General features: G+C 41.8%; 1 protein-coding gene across 1 annotated transcript in view; it reads right to left on the bottom strand.

The window, feature by feature from the left end:
* The window catches only part of IL1RAPL2 (interleukin 1 receptor accessory protein like 2), a 339990-nt gene that overhangs the window by 122583 nt on the left and 189558 nt on the right, over window positions 1-27849 (bottom strand). Inside the window, exon 5 of the mRNA XM_050713426.1 lies at window positions 26737-26890. Coding sequence (XP_050569383.1) covers window positions 26737-26890 — 154 coding nt within the window. The remainder of the gene's footprint in view (window positions 1-26736; window positions 26891-27849) is intronic.

Below are 27849 nucleotides of genomic sequence, written 5' to 3'. Positions count from 1 at the left end.
TATCTTACCTTTACAAACAGCTAATTGGAGATAAGAACTTCTGTCTCCCCAGGGTGGATGTGTGAATGATCAGGTGCCTGGCAGTTCCTCTAACACATTCATATTTGCCAATACCCTGACATTTTCTGCTATCCACGCGTTTCCACAGGGAGGTCCACAGTGAGAGACCATTTCAGGAACCAGGCATTTCACGAACCAAAAACTAGAAATTTCACTAAAAAGATTTTGATGGATTTTCTTATCAATTAAATATGTATTTTTGAGTTTAACTCTGTCTTTTTATCATGTGGAATTGTATGAGGCTGGGCTAAAATGTAGCTGCTAATGTTAAGAGCTAGAACTGATAAGTCCCAATTGTACCGAGCTCTGGAGAAATACCCAAAGCTTCTGTAAAAAGCAGTACTTCCATTTTATTATAAATTTCTGTTAAAATGTAGGTACAATAAAAAGATATACTTTCATACCTTGTCTGTATGAAAATCTAAATCACTACCAAATAATTCACATTTGAATCCAAAAGTCATTTAATTACTTCTAAATGGAAATAAGATGGGAGTTAAAAGGTGCTGTATTCCCTTAAAAGCCTATGACCAGATCTGCTCTCAATAGAGCAGCTCAATCCTTCAAGTATTTGCCCTGTAAGAGCATTAACATCCAATTCACAAGACATACTTTATCGGCCTCCTTTGTTTCACCAAAAAGATGTTTCACGTTTCCACTCCCCTATCAAAACCTGAATGCAGTAGCAGCCTCGATTCGGTACTGAACCCTACAGCAAGCTGCTTGCTAAGCCTGCACTAAGGACCAAGCCTGGAAACAGCCCCCGGTACGTCGGATTGGAGATGAGCCATACCAGAGCTATTTCCTAGCGAGGAGCCATCGCTAGAAAAACGCAGCAATCACCGAGTGCCATGTGCCAACCCCCCTCAGTACCTGATCTTGGTAGGGCAAAAACAGGCAGCTCTGCTGCCATTTGTTGGGAAAAGTACAAAACCACTGCTGGTGTAATATTTACCTGGGCTATGGGACAGAGAAAACCTCTGATGGCATGGGATAGCAGAGCTGGTCCTGGCCTGGCTGGAGCAGAGGCAGTGGGCAGCAGTGCCCCATGCTGGTGGTGCTGCACATAGAGACACAATAAATAGCACTGGAAGGATCAGGGCAGGGACTGAGCTGTGCACAGGAGGTCCTGGTGCCTGCACTCCCAGGGCACGGTGGCACAAGGCCCATGTGCATCCTGCAAGCCCTTGCACCCCTGGCTGCAAAGAACTGCCCCGTCACCGCCTGCCATCCACACGCAGGCTGCCTAGCCCTGCCTTCTTCTGGCACTGGCGTGACGTGCACTCCCACCTCCCACTCACCTCCTGCAAAAACAAAAAGGAAAAAAAAAAGGGTTTCCCAGGGAAATAAGCAGCTGTGGATTTTATCACTGGGCTGTCTCAATGAATGAATAAATTACACACTATCCTTTCATAATTATGCATACGCCAAATTGCATAATGAGAGATCACTTTGGTAGTTCTGTAACTACGGAGATAGCCAGTAGTCATGAAAGGTAATAAAAAGGAGAAAAACCACCTGAAGGGACTGTACCACCAGTGGGAACACAGAGCCATTTAGTCTACAACTCCGGTAGATCAGAATGAGAGTGCAGGGCCCCTCCTGGGGTGCTGCTGCATCCCAAAGCTCCTTGTTAAAAGTGCTGTACCTGGGTTCAAAAGCCTCTGCTCTTTATGGCACACAGTGAAGTACTCTGTGTGAGTAAAGTTAGGCAGGTGCTAGAGCATGTGTAGCTTGATGGCTTGTATCTGTGGATGCCCAGTTCTGAGCCCACAGCATTTAATTATCTTGCTTTTGCACACCAGAGTCTGTGTGTCTGTCTGTACATGTACACGAAGCTTCACCCCTGCATGAACATTGGGGATGTGAAGCAATTATGTACCTACTCTCCTTGCTCACACGAATGCAGAGAGCATCTGGGGAAATGGAAAAAGCCAAACAAAATGCAGAATTGTGAAAAATGCCTGGAAAAAGATGTGTATGCGTAATATTAGGTGAGATCGCTTGTAAAGACAATGAAGAAAACATGCCCTGCTGTTCCTCTTCGCTGTGCCTCCCTGTGTCTGAGGCTGTGGGAGCTGCTCCCCACATGAGATTTTATTCTGCATTTTCACTTCAGAGCTGCAAGTAGGTTTGCTGGGCCTTCGCAGGCAAGCCAGCCTCCCCAGCTAATGAGAAATCCAGCTGGCACTCCTAATTCTCTATTTCTCCTGTTCTTCATCTGCCTCCCAGCCACAGGAAAGCCTTGGGGCACCAAGCACCTGCATCTCCAGGCCTGGCTCCCTAGTCTCTTAGACTAGACCAGCCTGTGTGCAATGGGAAAAGAGCCCTCCACGTCTTATTCCCAAGAAAATCAAGCTCAAGATTTAGTCTTGTATCACACTACACCTTGTACTTTACCTCTGTGCACACAACCAGAAGACAGACACAGAGAATAACAGCTTCTCACACGTCGTGGGAGGGCTGTGGGGGCTGACTGTAGCCCCCTGGTTGAGCCACACTGTGAGGAACAAAAAAATCCCGTAGTAATCAGGGACGTGCTGATGGGGAGGCTGCGAGCTGGCAGGACCACACTGCTGCCGCTTCCAGCACTGAGGAGGGAACAGCAAGGAAAGGATTTTCCTCACTATGGACTGAAAAATAGGTTAATATAAAATCTAAAGGGCCAGAGGCAAGTTTCATATTTCTTGCAGGTTGGGGAGGCAAGTATGTTCTGCCCAGACAAATAACACTGAGTAAACAGTAGATATTACTTGGGAATGTCTCACCAAATGCAACAGCACTTTCATCAGGAGCACAGAAAAAATGTGAGTTCATTGAGTGCTCTGACTTGCACAAGCTTTGGCCTCGTAACTGCTTCAAAGCAAGGAGAAACCTTTAATTTCCCAGATCACCTTTAAGGAAATTATTCTCCGTTTCTGCAAATGAAAATAATTCCAACGTAACCCTAGGGGCAGGGGGCACCCTGCAGAGATTTGGGATGGCTCTTTTCATTTTGTATAACCATGATCAATGTGAGGTGTCCCCAAAACCAAGCTCAAGAGAGATGCCAAGTAAAATATGACTTCAAGCTCTCTGCAGTTCATCCCTGACAAACGGGCTAAATACATTTTTTACACAATCCTATCCTCTTGCATATTCTTACAAATGACATCTTTGAACAGCTTTAAAAGCACTCTCAATCTGCAACCGGAAGCAAGCAGCATGGATGTGGCTTCGACACCACCTCTTCCATTGAAAAGCTGAGAATCCAAACATCAAAAATCTCCTAACACAGAAGCAGTTCTTGAAGAGGAGAGATTTCTCCTAGCAACTACGTTCCTGACATCTTCTCTATTATTTGAAACTGCTTGAAGTAAACAAGAAGTAACCACAAAACCAGGTAAAGGACAAACCAATGCATTCCCCTCCTGTATTCTGCTGACCAGGGGGTTTAGTAGCTAGACTATACGTAACCTCTGAGCTCATCTAGAGGAGTGGCAAACTCTGTACCAACTAAGGAATGAGCTCAACAGAAACACAGCAGCCTTCATAGCTCCTCAGTGTTTCCAGTTAACAGATTGTAAGAGCAGAATAACGTCACACCTCCTCCTCCACCCCTGGAAGCAGCACTCCACATCTCCACTGCGCAATAGATACGCAAGCAGGAGGCAGCACGGTGTGTAAAGAATAAGCCGTGCCAGACAAACATCCTGCTCTTCGGAGGAATTACAACAGCGAAGGCAGGCAGCAGCCCAGGCAATAAATGCAAATGTTAGCAAAGCACCTGATATTGCACCTTGTAAATTAATTGTGCAAATGTACTGAAACAGCTCAGGCAGCGAGCTGAAATCCAGCTGCCAGGTCGGATGGAAGAGGGGAGCAACAAACCCCCAGCCCCTGCAGAGAGAGTGGTGAGAGCAGCAGTGGCGAGGCACGGCTCCTCCAAAGAGCAGAGTAGGCTGCTCTTGCAAAGGGAGGTGCTATAAAAGAGAAAGCTGTTCTCAGGACTGCTGTGCTTAACACGCTCCTTCCTTAGGAAATTATTATCCCTTGCAAAGTGTGAATGTGGGCACACAAATCACTGGGATTGGATTTGCAAACTCTTACCAGGTGAGGTAAGCTCTAAAGCTTCTAAAAATGAGAACCCTGAGCCATATAAAATCTCCTCAAAAGACCTATTTTTAAAGTATTTCCTATAAATTAATATTTTAACTCAGGAACTGCTTATGCTAGAATTACTTCTTATCTCAAGGCCCTTCAGCATGTCCGAATGGACAGATCCCTTTTGTCAGCTGAGCTCCCTTACTCCCTTCTGGATGAATGCCTCTGGGGTGGATATAATAGATATAATTTTTAACACCGTATCTAGTCTGCTAATCAAATGATGCCGCAGACTGTCTGTGCAGAGATTTAACACCAGTAGGACGCTCTAGTGAATTTTTGCTCCTGTTGTGGCGGATAATTTCTGGATGGGCTTGAATCACATGGTTCTCATCCAGAACTTTGTACTCCCTAGCAAGAAAAATAGCTTGTACGGAACTCCCTGAATAAAGATGCCTTTCCAATAAGAGTGCTAATGTCACAGGTACTACAAAGAGTAGACTCCTTGATGTTATTTACCGTAGTTTACAGCCCTGTTTTCTGTGCTACCACCGAAGAAGCTGGGGGAGCCCAAGACCAGGTGCTGCACAGTGCTCTACCCTTTGCCTCTGAACCCTAAGTGACAGACCCTAAGTGGATGGTCCTCACCAGTCCTCCTCGCGCTCCCAGCTGACTGATTTAACTTCTCTGAATCCATTGCCATGTTTCTAGTTTCAGGAGAGATCTGAATTTGGCATTATCTATCTGTAAAATGCCTGGATGCAGGACAAATAAACTGCAACACTTTACAATAGTATTCGGTCACTCTTCCTCGCCCACTTCCAACTCTTAGGAATCTAAGCTAGCTGAATGCACTCCTGCATTACCTAAGGTTTCCAATTATATCAGAGTTATTTGCCATGGCATGGGCTTTCTTACAATTACCTCCATATTCCCAGCTAAAACACCCTGTGAGATTACCTGATGACTTAAGTTGAATATGTGAAAACTTTTTAGTCAAAGTCAAGCACAGGAAGAATTAGGAGTTGCAGCCCCAACAGATGACAACAGCTTTATTTTTGCTTCTGTCCTAGCTGCAGAATCCTGCAAGCATGGATTCACTCTGCGCAAGCACTATGTAGGCTTGAGCTTTTGCTGGGAGGGAAAAATCTGAATTTAATAACTCGCTCAAAGCCATGAGTTGGGGAGGGTGAGCAGCGGAGTCGAAACACTGAAGGTTTACGTTGTGGCAGCATCAGATCTGCATGCAGAGATGCACACCAACCCCAGTAAGGGACTAGTGCTACTTGCAACCAGCTGGGATACATTTTTATCATCCTGGGTCAACCACTAGTGGGGGACAAAGACTCATTCTCTGCCAGCGGGGACTACATCTGCTCTGATCACAAGCACCTTGGTAATAGGTGAAGAGTCATGGCCACTAAAATCCAAGGCACTTGCACCCTCAGGGAATGGTCATATATATATATATAGGGTTTTTTTTTTTAATGTGTATGTTCCTTAAAGGATAGATAGGCATATGCAGTTCAGGCTTTATAACTGAGCCAAACCCTTACATAGAAACTTTCTCTCTATATATGTATTTTTTTTCAAGCTCTGTTTTACAGCACTACGTGTACAAATCCTTCACAGCTTTCTGTGGTGTTTGGAATGCAGACTCCCAGCAAAGAGAAAATGTAATAAAATACACAACTGCTCTTATCCCTACGTGCAAAAGCAAAGCTGGCAAGTATGTATGTTAATTATAGGCTAAAAAGCTATATGACTTTCTTCAGATCAACTAGAATCTTACATAATTGTTTTGAACAGATGATTATGTGTCTGCTGTTAAATGAACTCAGTAAATGACATTATTATTTAGCAGTCAGCAAAGTAATTACATACTCACAGAAAGCTGCATGTGCTCTAAGAACAGAACTAGTATGGCATGGGAGCAGTGACAGACAGTGTGTACATACTTATATTACATTTCTTTCTGCACTAATGCCAGAACTCAGAGTGCTTTGAATTTCAGTGGCCACTAGAGAAGTTTTATGTTTCTTCACTCCGTGTTGTATTTCACTAAAAATAATCCCTCTTAATTTAAGGCCATTGTTTTTCAAGGACGACAGAACTAAAGGCTTTCTTCCTTTTCCATCTAAATGGGGGCTGAATTATATCAACAGAAAGATTCCTGTTTGAAAGGGATTTTTGTTCTACTCAAAGCACCGTTGAAAAAAAACCCAAATCATGTAAGTGATGGTGCACTTTTATTAAAAGTGAACGCAAGATTTTCCCTAGGTTCCTTCCTCTGAATTCAGATACTGTGGACTTTCCAGACTAAATTCACCAGTGCTGGTTCTTATCACACACAGTAATTTCTCAATAAAGAAAAAAAAAATACATGCAACACCCACTGAACCCTGCCAAATGTCATCATTACACAATTTCTTAGTTAGGCTTTTGGTGCAATGTTCACAATCCATACAGACTAGCCTCTGAGTTCTATTTAAATTCAGCCTAATTTTTGGCTGCGCGAAAGGATTAAACACAAGCTTTGGTTTAACTTCTTACATTCATCTTTGAAAGGCAAACAACTTTTTATGTGATGGATACAGTTCACCAGAAAGGAGCCTTAGGAAGTCTCAGCACAAGGATCTATGTGATATACCCCCGACACATGATGAAGAAAGAGAAACCATAGTGTTACATACGTATTTTGCTATGCATGGGGAAAACTAACGCAGGTTTTTAGAGCCTGGGCAAGCAAAACAAACACCTACTGTCTGACAGAGACCAGGCTAAAACTGTATGTGCCTGAGGATAAAGGAGCTGATCCTTTGGGGAGGATTCCCTGTTCCTGTGTGTTTCAGCAGACATTCTTACAAGCCCCATGTGTGTTATACTTCACGCTCCTTGGGGCAGGGACTGGCATCCGTCCTGCGTATCCCCACGCTCACCACAGTTGGTATAATAACCTGCTGGGAAACGTTAGCGGGAGAGGTACCACAAGAGGCAGGAATGGTCCATCAGAGAGGCATAAGGAGTCATTAGGATTATTTAAGATCTCTGAGTTGGAGGAGACAGAGTTGTCCCTGGCACGCAGTGAGCCTCTATCACTCCAAACATTTCCCAGTGCAAGGAGGATGGAAACAATATTCACTAAAGCAGCATTTTCACTGCTGAGAAAAATGTGTGCGCGCTCTCACTGGGGCTCTAGGAAATGCAGCAGCAGATGAAAGTGCGATGCCCCAGGAAGCACCAAGCTGCCCAGCAGCAGATAGAGCAGCCTGACCTCCCGGCTTCAAAGCCACAGATGACATTTCGTCCAGCACAGGTGGATACTCTGAACCACAAACCCTCCTTCAGATATTCATTTGATCTTTGGTCAGATCAACTAACACTCTGATATCGTTGTGAATCCCTGCTTCTTTTTTACAGAAGAAAAGAGCTCTGAGCAGGGAACCCTGCTGGTTGACCGGCTGGTTCAAAACTTTTCCTCTCTCTTTTGCATCACACCAGATGAGGCTCCATCAAAAGCGCTGAGCAACACGTCAGTGCTCGGGCAACTGTCCCCGGCGATCAGTCCACCAACAGGAGCCCAAGATCCAAACGCTCTTTCAACCTCACTTAGCATAAATACATATGTGATTTATGGTTGGAAACTTATTTCATCCTCTTATTAACCTTGGCATTATCTTTAGCCAGCCACTTTCATACTGCACTTGAGCTTCTCACAAATCTTGTACCTAGTAATTCCCGGACACCTGCCATTCATACGATGTGTTTCACTTTCAATACAGAAAAAAAGAATAATCACAGTGATCTTGATTCTTAAAACAGTCTTCCAAAAGCCATTATCTTCATGTCGTATACAGAATTACAGTGTCTTACTGTTCCTCTATTTTTTACAAACCAACAAAGCTAGCAAATAACCTAGCTTTTAATGAGCAGAGAAGTGCAGAAAGACATAGAGGAGGAGGGTGGGTTGCACTGAGGAATGCTCCGTATCTCATGCAGCATTGCTTTGCTCCCGTATCGCTGTCAGAAGGGACTGCTGGAGTGGATGGCCACTGCCGTGCGCTTTGATGGCACTGCACTGGGCAAGCAGCTTTGCAGAAGTTCCAGAGAAAACGGGAGATAACAGTAATCCCAGTTCATGGCTGTTCCAGAAGTTAATTCTGGAACTGGAGGAGAGAAGGTGAAGAGAATTCCTGAAGATGGGAAGTCAGAGCCAGGCTCTCAGCAGGTCTCACTTTGTTAAAACTCCAAGCAGCCAGTTAACAGGTGGTGGAAATCAGAAGTTGCACCAGAGCCGAGAAATGATTTACTTGTGTAGTACTTTTTTTTAAGACACCTCTTGTAGCTAATTTTGTATCTGAGATCACATGCCTTACAGTGACAGGAAACTTTTACAAGATCTTTAGCTATTACATTGTCCCAGCGAAAACAGTGTCTTGGCAGCAGGCAAAATTTCCTGCAGAAACTCATTTGATAGTCTTCAAATGTCATAGACAGTTGCGGGGTTTGGTTTTCCTTTACTCCTACCCCTGCAGAATTCATTTCCAATGCACTGAGTGCAGACTGTGCCCACATTATTAAGCTGCTTAGTTGTTCCCTAATGCAGTAGAGATCACTCATCAGGTGTCCAAATCAGGCACAGCCAAGTGAAAGGGCTGAGCGTTGAACTGACTTTTATTGTTCTCTCCCTCTGTTTTGTTCCTGCTTTTCTCTTGAATCAGGGGAAAAGTTCTGAGAGAAGCTTGTTGCAGAAGTGATGGATGCCACCACTGTTAATTATTCCACCCGTTACAAGACACAGTATAAATCACTTTTTGTCTGGTGCCTGTCACACAGAATTTATTCAGCACAAAAGGCACTGCAGATCTGTGGTACGTCTCTGTTCTTCTCATTACATAAGAGATAAAGATGTGCGTGTTTAACAAATACATTTATTTTAACGAGATGAAGACAGGCCCAATTCAAGTAGTAGCACTTTCTGAACAGTTTATCTTTATTACTTGGTATACGAGTACAAGACAAGTTTTATTTTCAACATGGCCTTAACAACAGAGCATGGTTTTTGCCATTTAAGAAGCTTCGAGTATCTGCAGCTAAAGATGCCATTCAGAGATGAAATTGCTGCACAAGTACACTTTGTTCAAGACAAGAGCCAAGCATTCATTTCTGCCGTCAGCTCTGTAAGAAAAGCTTCCTTATTCGCAGGGTATTGATTCAGCATAAGCTTCACATATACTTCCAAGTGTTTGGAATTAGAGGGCATTAGAGAAAGGGACTGTATGTTTTACAATGACAGTGGCAGTCGCAGTGCTGTCACAGCTGGAAAAGCTGCTCTCTGACGTGCTGGCCTCACGTAGTCGAGCTCGAGGTGAACAGAGGCAGCCCTGGGAGAAAGACAGCCCCTGTAAAGGTTTGCACATGCACCACCTCTCTGAAGATCCTTTCCTATTCAGCCAAAGTCTTGGACCATGCAACAGCCCTTAAGCATTGTGCTTAAACCTCGTTGACTTGTAGGAGAATAAAACACGTTTTGCTGAGCAGCAACAGACAACTGGATAAGGGATGGGCAACAGGCTCATGCTTAACCTTGGTCCCACGGAAATCAATTAAGGCTAGTTAGTACCCTCCTGACATTTCAGAGTAAGGGAGTTAAGAGTCAGAACCAAGATCAGAGCTCAAGCAGCTCACCAAGTGCTTCTCAACAGAGCTACATCATGAAGAAGAAGAGGAGGCAGAGAACGAGGAGCTCTGTGTAAACTCAGGTATGTGGCATCATTTCCACAATACACAGCATGTCAGATATGCACGCCTGCTCCTGGTACCACAGCATTCCAAGCTCTGCTTGGAATTACATTTTGGAATGTAAGCACCTTATGACTCTGCAGAGGTGGAAGACAGTCCAAACACCAAGTGGATAAATTATTTTGCTGTTAAGAAACAACTGTTCCCTCCACTCCTTCGCCCTCCCCTTGGTTTTCCTTCCGAATGAACTCTTTAACATAAAATGCATTTTTCATCTGTTCAATTCTTCAGGGACATTTTTAAATCTTGGAGATTTCACAAACGACTGCAATTTTAAAACCTGAAACTTGGTTTGAACTTAGTCCGTAATGAAGGCCTTTGCTGTGGTATGCTTCCAAAATTATGAAAATGAAATGAAGCAGCAAAATCATTTGAGACTAGTTTACTGTGTGATAATCTTCACAGCTGGAAGTGCATATGTTTCTGTTTAGACTGGAACAAAGCATGGCTTGACGAGCTTGCTCTCCACAGCAAAGGAAACTTAACACCCACCAAACATTCACTTTCTTTCATAGAAATGGAAGCTCTTCTTTTCAGCCTGCTCCCCTCACCTGTTTCTTTCCTAATTCTTTATCCCATGCATGCAAGCAGCTGTTCTCCTGCACTGCCATGTATGCGTGCGATGAACCAAATGCTCAGCTGCACACTGGCAGAAGACCACTGTGCATATTATTATATTTGATTAACATTAATGGAAGCCATTATTATAATTGATTAACATTAATGGAACCCACACTGTTCACTTCAGATGGTTTGGTCCCTCATGACACAAGGGAGCGAGTGCAGGAATGGCACGCCCACAGCACAAGTGCAGAGAGGAGGGCTGTCCTGGCTTTTGATGTTCTTCGGACTCATCAGAGTTTGGCCTAATGGCTGTTAGATCAAAGTCTAGGATAAAAACAACTTAATATACATGTTCACTTCTGCATCCTAGATCTTTGCTACTGACATTAACTGTCCAGATCACCTTCAACTCCGTAACACGACAAATACTCTTATTTCAGTTTCACACTGCAATGGGTTTCTTGCTAACCATTCACTATTTACTCACTTGGTTACTTTTTTTTTTTTTTTAATCTCCTACACTTCTCACATTGTGTTATTTTCAGTTTTCTTTGGTAGGCGCACGTTAGCCCTTGTTATGATGGTTACAACTACACATACAAGTGCACACACCACGTTGCTCTTTTGTGCCATTTCAGTGACATATAAACCTTCCCCTTTCAGGCTCAAATTTCTCAGGCTTGATCAGAGACCAGAGTTTATATTGCTGTTGCCACTTTTGTTACAAGAAAAATCTCTCTTCATCTGCTCTTTTTCACTTTTGAAGGTCAGAAACTCAAAACCAACGGCAAATTTAGAAAAAAATACTTTCATAATATTCAAAGCCTAGCCCCTACCTCCCATGAATTTTACACCACTGTAAGTATCCATTTCAATGAATCTGTTCTTTGCACAAACCAGTATAAAGGACAGCAGAGCCAACCACCTCGCAGGTCAGGTCTCAGCCTCCCACCTCTCAAACAACTGACCTTGCCTTAAGAAAAGCAAAATGCGGCTGTAAAAAACAAGTCATGCCTGCAAGTTTAATTTTAGCAGCTGCTCAGACAACGCACGCACTGTGCGTGTGTCTAGACCATGCGATGAGCTGCAGCATGGGCAGCCTTCAGCAAGCACTGTCCTGCCTCCAGGACAGCCCTTGGAGTGATGTGCAGCACACTCACCACCATCCCACACCTCCAGCAGCGCATCCATTATGTTGACAAACGAGCTTCAAACAAGAAATTGCAGCCACATGCTTTCAGGTGACTCCCAATCCTTTCTCTGGCTGAAAGGAAAATAGCACTTAATATTTCAAAAGTGTTCCTGCTATGAAAGGGTTTATGACAAACACTTTAAATAATGATTTTAAATAGTAATTGGTACACTAGGTCTTCAGATGAGAGAAGAACAATCACTCTTGTTGTTACTTGTGTTATCTTGCAATGCCCTCTCCTGTGGCAAGGTCCTTGACAGACATAAAGCTGATTCTAAATGAACAAGATCAACTCTTTAAACCCACCTCTGTAATAAGCAGATGAGAATTAAACATACAGGCTCTCAATCAGTACAAAGCAGCACAGTCTTGTAGACTTTTACTGCTGATTTGTGCCAGCTGAAGCTCTGGATTGCTTTTAGACACCTGTTTTAGTCTCCTCTCCACTAAGTCTTTGGGGATATCTTCTGTTGACGGTTGATGCTGGGTCACTGCAGCTGCCCTTTGGAGGCTCCCTCTTTTCCCTCCACGACAATACAGCACAACATGGTTGGAGGTTCTCAGCTGGACACAAAAGCATGCATTAAAATGGAGAGCCTCAAATGCAAACACAGAAACAACCTCTGCTCCGATCTCACTTTAACTGGGTCCAGGTTTAAAGGGCACGACTACGTCATGGATTTGAGAACCTGAATCGCCACTTTTCGTACTGCAGATGTTTCTGATCTCAGCTTCTGGGATTTGACTACGCCTTATATTTAGCAAATATAAGAACAACAAAAAGATTTGCTCTAATTTAGGCATCTTTGCTTCAAGATAAGGATCTGCATTTTCATTTCCTTTTCTTATTTTCATAATGTAAACCCAGCAAGCTGTTATTCACCAAGCATGCTACCAACAGCGAAAGCAGAGAAACGCAAATGTCTGTAAATTAAAGAATAATCAGAGCCATACGAGCACACTAAGCCAAAACCAATCCTATTTAAAGGATAAAAACATGCCAGGAGGTATACAAAAATAATTGATAATATCCTTGAAATGTAGTATCTTTACCAAAATGACCACTCATCTGTTTTCCTTCATAGCCCAGAGAATTCAAACAAAAGAACAGCCTGTAATGTTTAGATGAAAATATATGCATTGCACAGTAACTTCTTTTTTAACCTAGACTTTATTATCAATTTTTTAAAATGTAATGTTTTAGCAATACTTTTCTGTCCTGCAGCTCAGCTCTTTTCACCCCTGGATACTTCAAAAGAAATCCTTACAAAAAGACCAACCTCTCTTGTTATGTTAGAAAAAATAAAATAAAATCACTCTGTCATAGTGAAAGCACGAGAACAATTCAGAATCAAAGGAAGGGGATGTCATCAAAGGTCCTGGGAGATGATGAATAGCTTCAGGAAGGAAATGGGCTTTTTTAATGCACAGCTTAACATTGCGAATGAATGTAAATATCTAGCCTGGTTGTGCAGAGGCATGGAGGAGTTTGGAGGGAAGGAAGATGGGGGTAGATACACAGTACACAGCAGGGCATACAGTAGTACACTGCAGATCTGGGGCTGAGTGTTTTCTTCCATGTTTTTGCTGAATTTTCACTGTCTGTCAAAGTAAACAGCTCCAATTATATTCAGCTGGATTGACACATACAGAGCTCAAGGCTGGGGAGAAGAATATTTCAATAAGCAGTTGAGTTACTGTAGGCATGAGGACATCAAGTTTTAGTCTCACTTCATCCTCCCCCTGACATTTTAAAATGTCTAGCTACTGTCCCTGTTGCTGCCTTGTTTTGCACCTAGTCTGCAAGCGAGCAGGGGAAAGTTACCTGTTTACTGCATAAAAGGCACTACATTATCACTATGGAGTTGAAAATGAGAACTATGTAACCACAACGTTGGAGTAACAGTACAACAACCACGTCAGGAACTGTAACGTGGTCAATTGAAAATTCTCACTAGAAGGATGTGAGGCTGCAGATACCACAGCCCTGGGACAAATCGCTAAGTCAGGGCTCGGTGCTGGATGGAGTCTAGCACGGGGCACAGCAAGCTCCTAGCTCCATCGGTGCATGTGCTGTGGTGCCAGGCAGCATTGGCGCTGCAGGGAGCTTCTCATGCACACTGGGCCGAGTTATAAATTCCTGTCACCTTCAGCTGAAACCCACGTGTCAGCAGCAGAGCCAGCGAGGAGCAGCTCATCTTAAGGAACAAAGCTCTTTTCTTACACCAAAGACAAGCAGGTGCAGCAATGCAATATTTAAACTCTACAAAGTCCTTATTAAATGTGACAGCAACAGCTGTAGCAGCTAGAGCACTAGCAGAAAAAGGAAAGGAATTAAAGCCCTTTTGAGGACTAGAAAAAGAAAACAGGTACAATTTTAAATATTAAAAAGAGGTCGGGGCTGATGGGGAATAGAGATATGGCGACAGGTAGCTAGAGATCTCAGAGATGCTGAAAGCTGTTCCTCTGACCCTCCCACAACTTAATGAAAAGGAATAATCTTTAATTTTTTGCAGCGAATATATTTTACATTAAACTACTATACGTAATTCCTCTCATCCTCAGAGTGTGCTGGGTCAGATTAAGCTCTCCCCTACATCACAAAATCTAACTGAAACAAACTTCAGTATTTGTTTATGAAATACACAATTCCAGCAGTGATGACAGAGCAGTGAATAGTTATGAAGGGAATTATTCATGTTAGCCAGGAGGAGAAGCAGAAATCAGAAATAAAACCCCCAAAAGGGTATTTTCCCTATAGGTAGAACTACACCACATGTACATTTTAGACAGGCCCAGCTTCTGTGACTGCCTTTCTGGAATGAATGCCTTGACAACTATCCTTGAGGGAATGGCTGGAAATACTTCCACGCTTTACCATGCAGCTTCAGTCATGTTGGTATGATCTACAGGAACTTGACTTGTCCTGTATGGAAAACCTCTAATGTGAAAGACAAATTTTTCTTTGGTAAATTTGCTCCAAACAAACAACTCCAAGTGAATTAAATTCAATATACGAGTAAACTATGAAAACTTTCTTCCCATAGGTTCTGTGAAACCTGTCAAAGACGAGGACATCATCAAAGTGCTTCACAAGGTGGGAAAGTGCTAAAATTCCTCTTTGATAAAATGACTTTTTTCAGAAAACTCACATTTCTTCAAGAACGGGATGCTTTGGTTTATTTTTTCACCAGTTTCTCTGCCTACCCAATCCAGTATCACATAGCCCCTTCCTCTCGTTCTGTCATCAAAGCCATGCTCAAAGACCTGCTGACCGAGTACCTCTCGTTCCTGTTTTATTTACAAATTAAGGTGCCTGTTTGCATCAGGCTGTGTCCCAAGGGAAGCACAACTCAAATGACATCCCTAAATCAGATCACTTCACTGCACATAGTCACATATAAATGCACATATCTAGAAACAATATTCTCCTTAGAAACATCTGCCTAACTCTGGCTTCTAAGGGCACCTAGAGGTTACGGAGCTGTCAGAGCCCTGGCAGAGTCACACAGCTCCCTTGTTCCAGATGCACCTCTTTCCAATTTAGAAGAAAAACAAGCATGTCAGTGTATTCCAGAGAAGTCCTAAGGGCGTACGTGGCTTGTGGCAAATTGGTACCTTCCCTGCCAGAAACTGTAATCACTCATAGCCCAGGATGGGCAACTCGGCTATCCACAACTGGATCGCTAATGTGCTATGTACTCTATAAAGCTGAAAATCCATCTGGTGCTTGCATCTAGTCTGCTTTGATATAACCAGAAACCTTTTATCATCTCAAGCCATTATGAAATTATCTTAGACCAACTCCCTACACAAGAGACCTGGCACTAGCCAAGATAAAATAGAATTGGAGACCACATAGCGCACACTGCCCTTTACTAGCATAAACAGTCCTTTTGGTCCTTAGCCGTGCTATAGCAGAAAAAAGACAGAGGATAAGAGCCCAAAGGTGCCTTCCAAATTGACAACTATATTGTCTATTAATCTTACTGTTTAATCACTTCGATTTGCAATTCTACTCCTTATCTTTCCTGGCCTTTTTCAGAGTGCTTCAGCCCACAGGGCTTGTCATAAACAATACCTCTGAGAGCTTTTCATTTTAAGCTGAAGAAAAAGATGAAAAGTTAAATGACTTACTGTTCCCTTCCCATTGGTTGCAAATTGATTTTATTTACTGAAATATGCTTGCATTGCAAAACCCACTCAACACATACAGTAAATATGTCAATACATGAAAGTCGAACGCAACCTAGTAGCTACCCATTCTTTGAAATAAACTGGAATCATAAACACCTAAATACAAAATTATTTGAACACTGATTTTTCTCCTGCTTACAAGAGGTCAATAATGCCATCAAAGCCAAAAAGTAGCTTGGCTGGTACTGATAAAAATTAAGAATAGGTATTTCATGCTGCTCCACTGTATGAAAGACAGATAGGATACTTAACACACCAAACATATTTTTGCATGTCCTTTCAACTTAAAAACTGCACAACACAGAACAAACATCGGTAAGTTATTAGCTTCAGTCTTCTGGAGAACATCATAAGAGTAACATCAGAGCCTGCAGCAATACCACCACTGTCAGATCTCATAAGCTAAACAGGGTCAGGCCAAACAGGCGCTTGAATAAGACACCTTTGAGAATCACATAAGTGCAGCAAGAAAAATAGTGCTGACAATTCAGAAGTGAGCACTATTCCCTCCACAGCAGAACTTCTCATCTCAGATATTCACCCACAACTGCTATGCAGCATAAACCAGCTCTGAAAGGCGTCAGCATTGTGCTGAGAAAACATAACCCTAATCTCCAGCTAAAGTTACTGCAGCTCGCCTATTAAAATTTCCCCACTCTTTTCAAAGGAAGCAGACAGTCTTCGCTTCCTATGCTCGCATTACTTAGGAGACAAAACATTACTCAAAATTTGCAGTGTTTCTCTGAGAGGGTGGGAAGGCTACATTTTTAGTGGGTAAAGCAATCTGCTCACTCATGTGTATCTATTTTACCATTAGCAAAGTTGCTTCAGGGGCAGTGTTACTCTATGTCTGTGCATCTATCTGCCTATTTATTATTAATAAAGAAGAATGAGCATCCAGCCTACATTTTTGTGATGAAGGAAGCCTCTTTTATATAGGAAATGAAAATGTACAAGTTTATTTCAGCGGTTGTGCTTTACCTTACTGTTGTGGGCAAAAAACCCACAATCCTATCATTTATACTAAATCACCTCTGCTACTGGAAGCACAATACACTTTGAGAATGTGGCTCAGCAGCTCCCAGAATAAAAGGCAATTCTTAAAGGGGGAGCTCATATCTGCCATTTACAGTATATAGTAAGTGATTCAGCAAGCTACAGTTGCTGTGCACAATGACAGATCAGCGGATAAATGAGCAACCGATACCAAGTGTGGAAGCCTTGGCTGTCCACATCAATAAATTAGAAATACCAAATAACCGATGCTGCAAACTACAAATTGCTGATTTAAAGCTGAAGGAAAAAACACTAGATGATGTTCAAGAACATGTCAGAGAACTAGGGGGCATCACAGGTCAATAAAATCTAACTCTATTTGCTATTCTAATTACTTTGCATGTTCATGAGCTAGGAAAGCAGTTTGTGAAGCTGTAAGTAAAGCGCCAGGAGTACTGACACTATATATAATTCATAGGCTGCAGCATATTGCTACATTTCTCATTGCCCTTAGAACTTGTACTTTCTCCAGGAAATATGGAGGTAATACTTAATGTTTATCTTCCAAACTCGTTTTTCATGAGCCCTGTATTAACAGGTCACTCCGGTGAATGGGAAAGCCATCAATCTGGATCATTTGAGGGACTGAAATGAAGGAGCTTTTATCCTTGTGGATATATTGCGTTGTCACTTCAGCGGCAGCACAGTTCACACAGCATCCAGGAATGGGCTTGTGCATCTTCAGACGCTGCCCAGATCCTCGGCTTGCTGATTCTGATGAGGCACCCTTGAAACCAGCACACTTGGGTCAATTTATCAGGACCTTGCTGGGTGTCAGGTGAAAAGGAGACGTTAAGAGACAGAACACGACTGCGTGTATCACTTCTTCCAGGCAAACAGACACCTGCACTGTACTGATACCTTGCTCTTGCTTTAATTTTCCTGTTGACTTTTTGCAAACACAGAAATCCCTGCAGATTTATAGTGGGGTTTTTGTGTGGCTGAACAAGGAGTGCTCTGAAAAGGACAGAGAAATTGCTCCATTTTCCAAATGTGGCCAAAAGCAAATGGCCACATTTCTCTTTCTGGATCACACTGTTTGCCTGAGGTAGTTAGGAAAAATGAAAGGCACTAGAGAAATTGCTGGCTATTAAGTGTGCTCTGACCACAGAAGCATGTTTAGCTGTCTACAGCTGTTAATGGGATGCTGCTGGCCAGACACAGAACGAGTCAGAATCCAGGCTTTAAGATAAATACTTCACTGTAAGAAACAGAAATCTAGTATTTACAAAACACAAACCCTGATAAATATTAATACATATGACAGAATATATCAAAAGAAAAGTCTATTTTTTGTCACTTCCTATATGTTGCTTTAAATAGACTGTCATTTCTTCAATGTTTTGAAGAACTCAGCTGTGAAATTCATTTCCTGGTCTTTTAGTATCATATTTGTCAGCACTTAACTCATTTCTGACTTGGTTCCTGTCAGAAAAAGGAAGGCTTCCTTCAGATAATCAAAATACTGTAAGACATAATTCATCATTTTAATGAAAATGTAGCAGAGGAAATGCTGAGAACAATATCTCCCACTAATGGCCTTTTGAAGTCAGTAAAAACTTGAGCGGGTTTTCTCTGTCCTTAGCATTTAATAAAAAAGCAATTCCCTGACTCTGTCAAGATACTGCAAACAGAGAGAAGGGATGAAGTCTTGCTATGGAAATGTGTATATTACAGCAGCAAGAAAATGTCACTTCAGATATGACGTAAATATTATGTATTTTAACATGTCAACATTAGGAGGGAATAGGGAGGATTTTCTGTTCCCAAATGTTCTGTAGCATCCTTCCCAGAAGTACAGAATTTCTGCAGTTTAACATATTCACTTTCAGATTTCTTTCCTGAGTTTAAGAAGTATCTCCTTTTCACAGTTGCTATAACTGTAGCCACAAGCAAGCTGCTTTTATCTTCCCCTTTTGTTCTTGCAAATATTCCCCCCACAAAAATAAGTTTTTAATTTATTCTCTCTTTTGGACTAAAATATTGTTAAAAGTCCTGTTACAAAAAGTGCTAAAATGTGTTTTCCAGAAGGAAAGAAGGCCCTGCTGCCTTTACCACTGTAAGTGCAGTCCATTGGCCCATGGCATGAAGTTACACTTAGCAGCTTATTATCTGCCCTAACTGCTATGCTTGATTGAAAGCTATGGTTGATCAAGCTATGGTTGATGAAAATCTGAAAATGCCTACATGGTTTTGGGCTCACCTGCTCTGGCTGGTTAACCACTATAGCTTAGCTTGTGACATTACACGAGAATGGTACCTAAAGCCCAACATGGAGAGCAGGCAGACCGCGGGGAAGCCACAGTGAGCCCCCTTCTCCCTGCATCCCTCCGTGGTGTGAGAGTTACAGTGGGCACAAGTTGGGCCTTCAGCTGGAAACTGTACATCTCCTGCCACAAAAGAGCTCTAGCTAGAGCACTCACACAGGATACGAGCAGGGACAGGCACCCTTGGCCATATGTTGAGGTTGGAGAGAATTGCCAGGCACCGAGAGTGAAGTGAACGTTGTTTAGGGAGGCCTACAGCTGCCAAGTTGGAAGAGAATGGAAAGAAGGAAAGGCATGTTCGTGGGTCCAACAGCTGCAGACAGCCTCAACACCACTTTAGATGTGATACAATTCTGGTGAACCCTCAATAAGGGAAATTTTTCATTTGGAGCTAGAAAAAGAGCTCTCTAGAAGGAGCAGCTGTTGCCAGGAAAAGGGAAACAGCTCCAAATGCAGCAAACACTTCCCATCCTTGGCAGCACCGGCCATGCAAGTATGGGAGGAGGAGCAAACCCCAAAGGCCAGACTAACTCCCACCACACATCTGTTTCATCAGGAAAATTCGTAAGCTGCTTATGGCTCTCCTTGAAATATTTTCAAATCTGTTTGAGACAACAGGTGTTGTAACCTGTGTTTGAAAAGACAAATAAATGCAAGAGAGGGGAGCAAGCAGCTCTCACCAGTACCACAGGTCAAAAACAGACATGAAAATACCCCTGCACTCCAAGCATCCTCCAAATCCTAGGGGTAGGTGAGATGTGCAGTGCCACCAGGAACTGGAATCTGCTTTTGGTGGCAATTCTGTTAGCTCAAGAGACATGTCCTGTGAAATAGCAATTCCAAACATTTTTGGAGCAGGAACCATCAAAACATCTAATTTCAGGAATCCTGAAAGACACTAGTAATATACATCAGTAGCTATATGCATTATTAAAAATCATATACACACAAATCAAATGAAAACCTCTCCGTTCACAAAAAGAAGTCATTTGACAAAACAAAATAAGAAGTATAGAATCTTGCAGTATGATCTCTGATACTAAAATTATTAAACAGAAATAGATGTTATTTCCACACAGTGCTCATTTAACACACTATTGCCTTATTTGGTGATAAAAAGGGGTTAATAACTGATACTTCATCCCATCCCCAAAGAAAAGGCTCTGGGGCACAACCTATGAAGTGACAACAGGGGGATGAGAGCACACCTGGCCTCCTCCAGGACCCAGAGGCTCTGCCCTCCCTGCACGGAGCAGTGCAAGGCAGAGATGTCAGAGTTACTTTGGGTACCAAAAGCAGTACAAATATTTTACCTAGCTCTGCTGAAAAGCTCCTTCGGAGTTAACTTAGAAACCCCTACAGACCAGAGCTTTGTGTGACAGGCACGTCCTCAGTATTGCTTCAGGAATCTCTGCTGACTACGTTCAGTTTCTGTGCTTTTACTCCTTAGCTACCTGCTTTTTTAACCTGTGTCTTATGTTGACCCTGCTTTTATGTATACCCAATTCCCATCTGTACGATGATATTCAGAGCTCAGTGACCTTTCAGAGCTAAACTGTTTTGGTTTTTTTTGATAAGTAACTACTTAAGCAATACTGAAGCATTTCATAAATTCACTGCAGATTTGCTAAACTGCTTGTGACAAAACACAATGACATTAGGAAGGAATTATCATGAAATACTTTCAGATTTTTAAGCAAATAATAATACTCATATTTTACACCACAAAAGTAAATCCCTTATAATAGCTGGAATTCCAAATGAGGTATTGCAGTTCAGTTCAAACACGCTTTTAATTTACTTTCATACTTTTTTCTGCAGTTTCCCTGTCAACAGCCCAAAATGTTGTCAATCCACATGTCATTTCTATGACTATGTTGAGAACACTTTATCTGCTGTAAGCTGATAAGGCTTAGGGTGCACATACAGATTACTGCAGGTGCAAATTTGTCACTGATCAGCACCCATTGGTTCCTGCCAACGTGCCACTAGCTTCCACTAAAAATGATGTGAAATAGCATACCCAGTTTACAGAGGGCTAAAATATGCAGAAAAGCAACTTCCACAAAATAGGGATGTACTTTTTAGCTCAAACTCTCACTTATTCTGTGGTAGCTTGTCTCTGTCCCTGGTGCTGTTGGAAGTGTGACTAACTGTTGGCGTTTTCAAATCCAATTCACCCCCTGGGTTTAAAAATAGGAAATCGCCATCAATCGCTCCTGCTAACAGAGGGGTCCCAAACACACAAACAAAATCTAGCAACAGCAGCAGGTGTAATTTGAAAAGTGAGCAGTGTAATGAGATCTGAAAGAATTTAATTGAAAAACTATGAGCAAAGAGTGAATTCAGGCAGAATCACTCAATTCATGTAGCCATGTGGAATAATTTGTCATTTAGGACAGTCAAAACAAATACTGCTGTACAAATGGCTTTTAGAAACAGCCAAGCATTTTAGCAGTCTATAAGACGAAAATGATGGAAATGAAGATAGAATTGGGCTTGAAGGAAACTCAGAGGACAGGGCTGCTGGATGGAGCAGCCCAGTAAATCCTGCATGTCATTCCAATACATCACTGGCAGTTTATGAAACGGGTCAGTTGGCCACCTTCTGCTGTCAATTTGGAAAATAATGCTCCAGTACGAGTTCACAAATCATATCAAGGCAAACTCTCCCACCAACACAGCTGTCCATGGAAAAGCACAACCCTGCAAAGCAGCCCCACCTGCCAGGGGAGACCCGGCCGTCCCAGGACACCGGGGCTGGCTCCTTGCTCAGGAGGGCCACCCTTTCTCCATCTTCTGCTTACAGCTACTTCCATCTTCTTACAAGCCTGCTTCCTCACAGACCAGTGTTCCAAAACACAAAAAGGTGCTTATTGAAAATTAGTAAGTTCTGATACTGCTATCTTTATATTTTTATGTTCGTTTTTCAAGTTGGATACACTCTTATTCTCTTATTAAACCCTGAGTGGTTTTGTTCAATTTTCAGGTTTTAGAAACTCTAAATCACAGGTGCTAACCTCATCTTTTCATCCACAACAAAACCACCAAGAAGCAAAGAGAAAACGTTTTTGTTTTATTTTGCTTTTTACAGACTGAAGGGTTACATGTTACTTGCTAAGTGATAATGCTATTGTCATGTTTATTCAGTGAAAAGGGCTGATGAGACTTGTTTCACATCTGTCTGCATAATATAACAAACCCACAAAGAACTAGTGATGAAAAAGCTGTTTTGTTGACAACCTATTATTCTTAAATGCACCCAAACAGCAAGATGTAGGCATTGCTTATTAGTGCTGTATTGTAGCTCAGGATTTTGTCCCTATAAATATTTTGTGTCAAAATATTTTTGACATATATTTTAGGCTGAAAGCCTTTTCCTTAAAACCACTAAGAATGATAAGTTCTGAAGCCTTTTATCATCCTAATCGCCCTCTCCCATACCTTAGCCATCGTAGCAATCCAATGACATATGGGGTCATGTACAGTACTCCACCAGCCCTTTCTACAAATGCCTTTTAGCATGTTTGATTTGTGTTCTATTTATTCTACTATTACAACCCAGATTACTTTTTATTTCTTACAGTAGGCAGACGTTATGTTGATGGCTTTCAGTTTCCACCTATGAGACCAGCAAATTATGTATTGTAAAAGGAGTATTTATGTGCCAAATGTCCAACATCTGCCATAGCCATGGGACTTACCAGTTGAGCTGCTGGTATTATGTTACTAAACAAAGACCGCTGAAATCATAGATGGCTTTCCACTTTCACATGGCCAGTAGGCTTTGGCTGCTGACCTTCCATTTGAATTTTCTCAGAAACAGCAATGGGCCTTCGCTTTGGAGCCCAATATCAGAACAAGCAATCACTCGCACACTAGTAGGAGCCGCTGCTGATAGTTTTCTGGAGACCTCAACTAACAGAAGACACATCCACTCTCTTGGAAAACACAGCAATCAAAGCTTGCCTGAAAAGTGAGCAACGGCCTATCTGCTGCATGAAGGGGCCTGGATATTTATATGACCTATGAAATAATTTCTGGATCTTTTAATTTTTATTAGATGCACAATACTTATTCTGTACAAAGAGCTGCATGTATTACACATATCCTATACAAATATTGCTCATTTCTGCCTCCTCTTTTCCCCATGGATTCTGAAAGATCCTGTTTGGAGAGCATAAACACGGCAAGTATGGCAACACATAGAAAAACATGTACGAGATCACCATCTATCACTTGTCTGCATGTAATTCCCACAAAAGTAGACCTCTATTCTACATGTTCCCCACTTGCGACACAATTGCAGGGCTAAAGTAAATAACTTAAATTAACTTAACTGGTATTTCAAGTATTGCATACTTCAGTGGATGCCTGAAAGGCTACAGGAAAACTAACCCAGCCTCCTCTCTACCCATGGCAGTGCAGCTCTCCTTGCTCGAGGGAGCTGTGGAGTTGCCTGTTTCCCTGTCAGAATAACTCTTTCATAACAATTTCAGGTTACCATGGCTGCTGGCAGTGGCCAACAGGGTCTTGCTGTTCAAAATCTGTATTGTTAGCAGAACTCAGGCACAAGTACTTTCACAAATGTCAATTCAGGCATGTTAATAAGTAACTGCAATAGAAACAGCATTAGAAAGTCCCTGCAGAGCAAAAAGCCTCTGAAAGCAGTAGGCAAGATCCTCTTCTCCACATCTGCATTACAGGCTAGCAGAGATAATTCTACCATGGCTTTGCTGGTAAGCCTGCAGCAGTGTTTGCGAACAATGATTTATACAGAGCAGCGCGTTCAGCAGTCTGAGCTCCGGTCCCATCCTACCTGCTCCTGGTACAGTGATGTGTTTTGATAAGAACTCAGTTTTCAGATAGGGGAATAATGGGGCCCAGTGCACCACCAATTCCAGTGCAAGGAAGACATGAGCATACTGGAACAAGTCCGGTGAAGGACCACAAATGCAATTAAGGAACTGGAGCATCTATCATACAAGGAGAGGCTGAAAGAGCTGAGGTGGGTCCATCTGGAGAAGAGAATGCTCAGGAGGATCTGATCCATGTGTATAAACACGTGGTGGGAAGGCATCAAGAAGATGCAACCAGAGTGTTCTTAGTGGTGCCTCATGAAAGAATAAGAAGCAATGGGCACACAAAATACAGTACAAGAAATTCTGTTTGAACATAAGAAAAATCTTTTTTAGCGTGAGGGTGGTTCAACATGGTGACAGGTTGCCCAGAGAGGTTGTAGAGTCTCTATTCATGGAGATATAATCAGAAGGTGACCAGGCATAGCCCTGGGCAGCCTGCTTGAGCTGGTTCTGCTTGAGCTGCGGGTTGGACGGGATGATCTCCAGAGGTGCCTTGCACCTACATCTGAACTAGCCCCAGGGTAAGCAAATTCTCAGGATGTGTGCTAATAACAACAATAATATGTAGTTTTCCTTCTGCCTGAAGTGAGACATATTCTTCAAACAAATCCCTAAATATGTCATGCACCTGCTCCAGCCTGTGATCTTACCTGCCTCAGGACCCACCAGCCATGCAACACAAGTAACCCTCTGCTCTTTGTTGTATGAATTTTCTTTAACACCCCTGCCCCTCCCAACAAGCTAAAACCACATGCATGTAAAATTCATGAACCAAAACAAACCAGAAACAGGATAAAGAAACTTTACAAAGCACCAAGCTGCATGATCATTTGCTTACATGTCCTGTGTATTACATTTGTAGCTCCTAAGCATACATTCAGGTCATCATCTGCATACACTTTCTAGCTTATTATAGATAACGATAGAAATTTGTCCAGCAAACACACAACATCAGACGCGTCTCCAAAATGCTTAAACCTGGAAAAAGCGTTTGGCTAAAATTCATCTATTTTTTTCTATAAGTGGAGATGGTTTCTATATTTCTGACACTGTTGTAATGCTGAATATGTAACATATACACATAGGTGCTTTTATGAACTAAAGGACATTTAATTTAATGCAAATTCCACAACAAATTACAAGGGAAACAATCTTCTGGTTCTCAAGCATTTTGCAAAAAGGAGAACACTTGCATATTTCATACTTACGTTTTTGATAACTCACATCATAAACAACAGAATAAATAACTTTAACACATACTATAGTTAGTTTAGGACAAAGTTATTAGATTGTTAAGTATTAACATACCACACTGTTCATATAACGATGAAAAGAACACACCAGTTCTTACAAGGTCATGATAAGAGGCAGAGCACACTATCGGTAATCTAAAGAATATCCATCATGTGGAATTGAATTAGATGCATCTCATTTTCACTTTGTCAACCTTACTTCATATTCTGGTTGAAGCATGCTACCTAGGATAGCAACTATCCCCAAGGTATGTATTATATCTTCATTTGACAGGTCTGGGGGCAGGTAGGTCAAATCAATACTTTAGAGACCTGTCCACGGTCCAAAATGGACAATAAAAAAATCACATGATATATGAGTCTGGCACAGAGGAAAAATAACACGTTTAAAAATGAGGAATAATGATAAGAAAATAAAAATGGATTTTGCTGAAAACAAAGGAAGTAATTGTATTTCAAGATCATATTAGAGATACCATGCCGACTAATTCTGTTTGGTACAAGAGAATACATTTCTACTTATCACCACTTTATGTAGGACCCATTGTAATCAGTATGTCAGAACACAGGAAAAAAAAAACTAACCATTTGTTTATATGGTTGTGTGAAAAGGCTGGAAAATCTTAGCTGTTTTCAGATACTTGCAACGTTCCACAGACACAGAAGGCAAAATAACAATTATAGATGTCATACTGTACAGTGGAATGGAAAGGAATCAGGAATGCAGGGGTAGGCAACACTTTTATACCCATTCATTATTGATACTTGACAAAAAGTGATGGAAAAACACTGCTGACTAGATTACTACATGGACTCAGAAACATAAAATGTATGAACCTCCTGATAAGCAGGGTGCTTCTCCTTGACAGCCCAATGTTCCTAACTTCATTCTAGGAATAGGTTGTGCCACAGTCTTCAGTGAAGACAACCCCTAGACTAGAGAAGTTGACCATCATAAATTAAACCAAAGATAAAATATGTGGAACAATCACTCCAAAAAATAAATTAGTGATTCAAGATGTCCCTTTTGGCTTTGTTATATTCTAGGACAAATCTCACTAGAAGTCTGTTTATATGGGTTCACTCAGCTTTTCCTCTATGTAAGCATTAACGATGAAACTGGAATCTGAATTTCTTCCAGCATGTGAGCTGAGCTTAGGTCTGTTCTACCCTTTGTTTTAGAATCAGCATTTCCAGGTTTTGTAGAGAGCAAAAGGTAGTGGTCATCTTCTGTGGAATTTTGTAGGTCTTGACCTAAATTTCTCCTAGTCTGAGACTACTTGGCCATTGGGATTTGGTTTGGACTTACTTCTATCAAAGAGATACACTGACATGTGAAAATAATCTGTATTCATTTTAAAAGTTCATTTTTTCTATTGGCATAAAACAAGGATTCTTACCAGTAACCTTCAATTCAACTGTTCTTCGTATAAGCTTGCCTTCAAACTTCAGTTCACAGGTATAATTTCCTCCATCTTCTTCCTGGACTTCTTGTATTAAAAGAGTATTTCCCTTTTGAATTACAATACTTCTCCACATTTTTGGCTTACATTCCTGCAGAAAAAAACAACAGCAAAAAAACACTGCAATATTTCCCAGCTTGTATGACATAGGACAGTGTTGCCTGATCAGATTTTCAGTATTATATACATAAGTAAACAACCTCAATATATTTTGCAATTAAAATTCAAATCTAATTTCAGAAAGCATGGAGATCTGGAACTGGAATTGATCTGAAGACAGAAATTACACAGAATTGTTTTTAAAGTTCACCAATTCCCACTGTATCACATGGGCCATGTTTAATATGCGGTGCCCCGAAGCAATGGCTAAGTATTTCCTCTTTTTCATGATGGACAACTGCCAAGATCTTTATTTTAGGATGGACCATTAAAACACATCTCTGTTTGAAGGGAGCATAGGCAACATCTGTTAAGAGTTAGCCTGGAGACAGACTTTACGCACAGTCTCAGCCTCATTTACCAACAGAAGAACACAGGAAGAACAGCAGCAGTTTTTTGAGCAGGAGAATTTAAGAAACCTGGTTTCCTTATGGTCTTGTGTCTCATCAGTGGCTTCTCTCGCATCTAATGAGGTGTGAGCGCTGATTCAGCCTTTTCCCATCCCTAGGCTCTTTGTAGCATCACCCCGTGTGCGTCATCTGGTGGAGTATGCGGTTCTGATGGTCTGCAACTTCTACTGACTTTCTCAGGCAGACGTCAGATTTAGGTTCATCCCTACGCATTGTAGTCCTACTGGAACAGCATTTGAGTCCTGTACAGAGTGTGTTACACTGGACGAGATGGCTCTCCTTTTCCTAATGTACTGCATCCTTGCTACCAGACCAGTCCCCTTCCACACTAATGGTACTCAGGCTACCTCTTGAAATGCTCTGAACCACTGCACATGGACATGATCCTACCACTATCTCTTTAAAATGGTACCTTAGGATTATATGTTTATTGCCTCTCAGTAGCTTTAGCATCAAGTCCGTTCTGCACACAAACAAAATC

Source organism: Cygnus atratus, chromosome 13 (assembly GCF_013377495.2).
Source record: "Cygnus atratus isolate AKBS03 ecotype Queensland, Australia chromosome 13, CAtr_DNAZoo_HiC_assembly, whole genome shotgun sequence".
In the NCBI taxonomy this organism is placed as follows: Eukaryota; Metazoa; Chordata; class Aves; order Anseriformes; family Anatidae; genus Cygnus; species Cygnus atratus.
The sequence above is the reverse complement of the archived record's forward strand: the minus strand, read 5'-3'. Positions and strand labels throughout refer to the sequence as shown.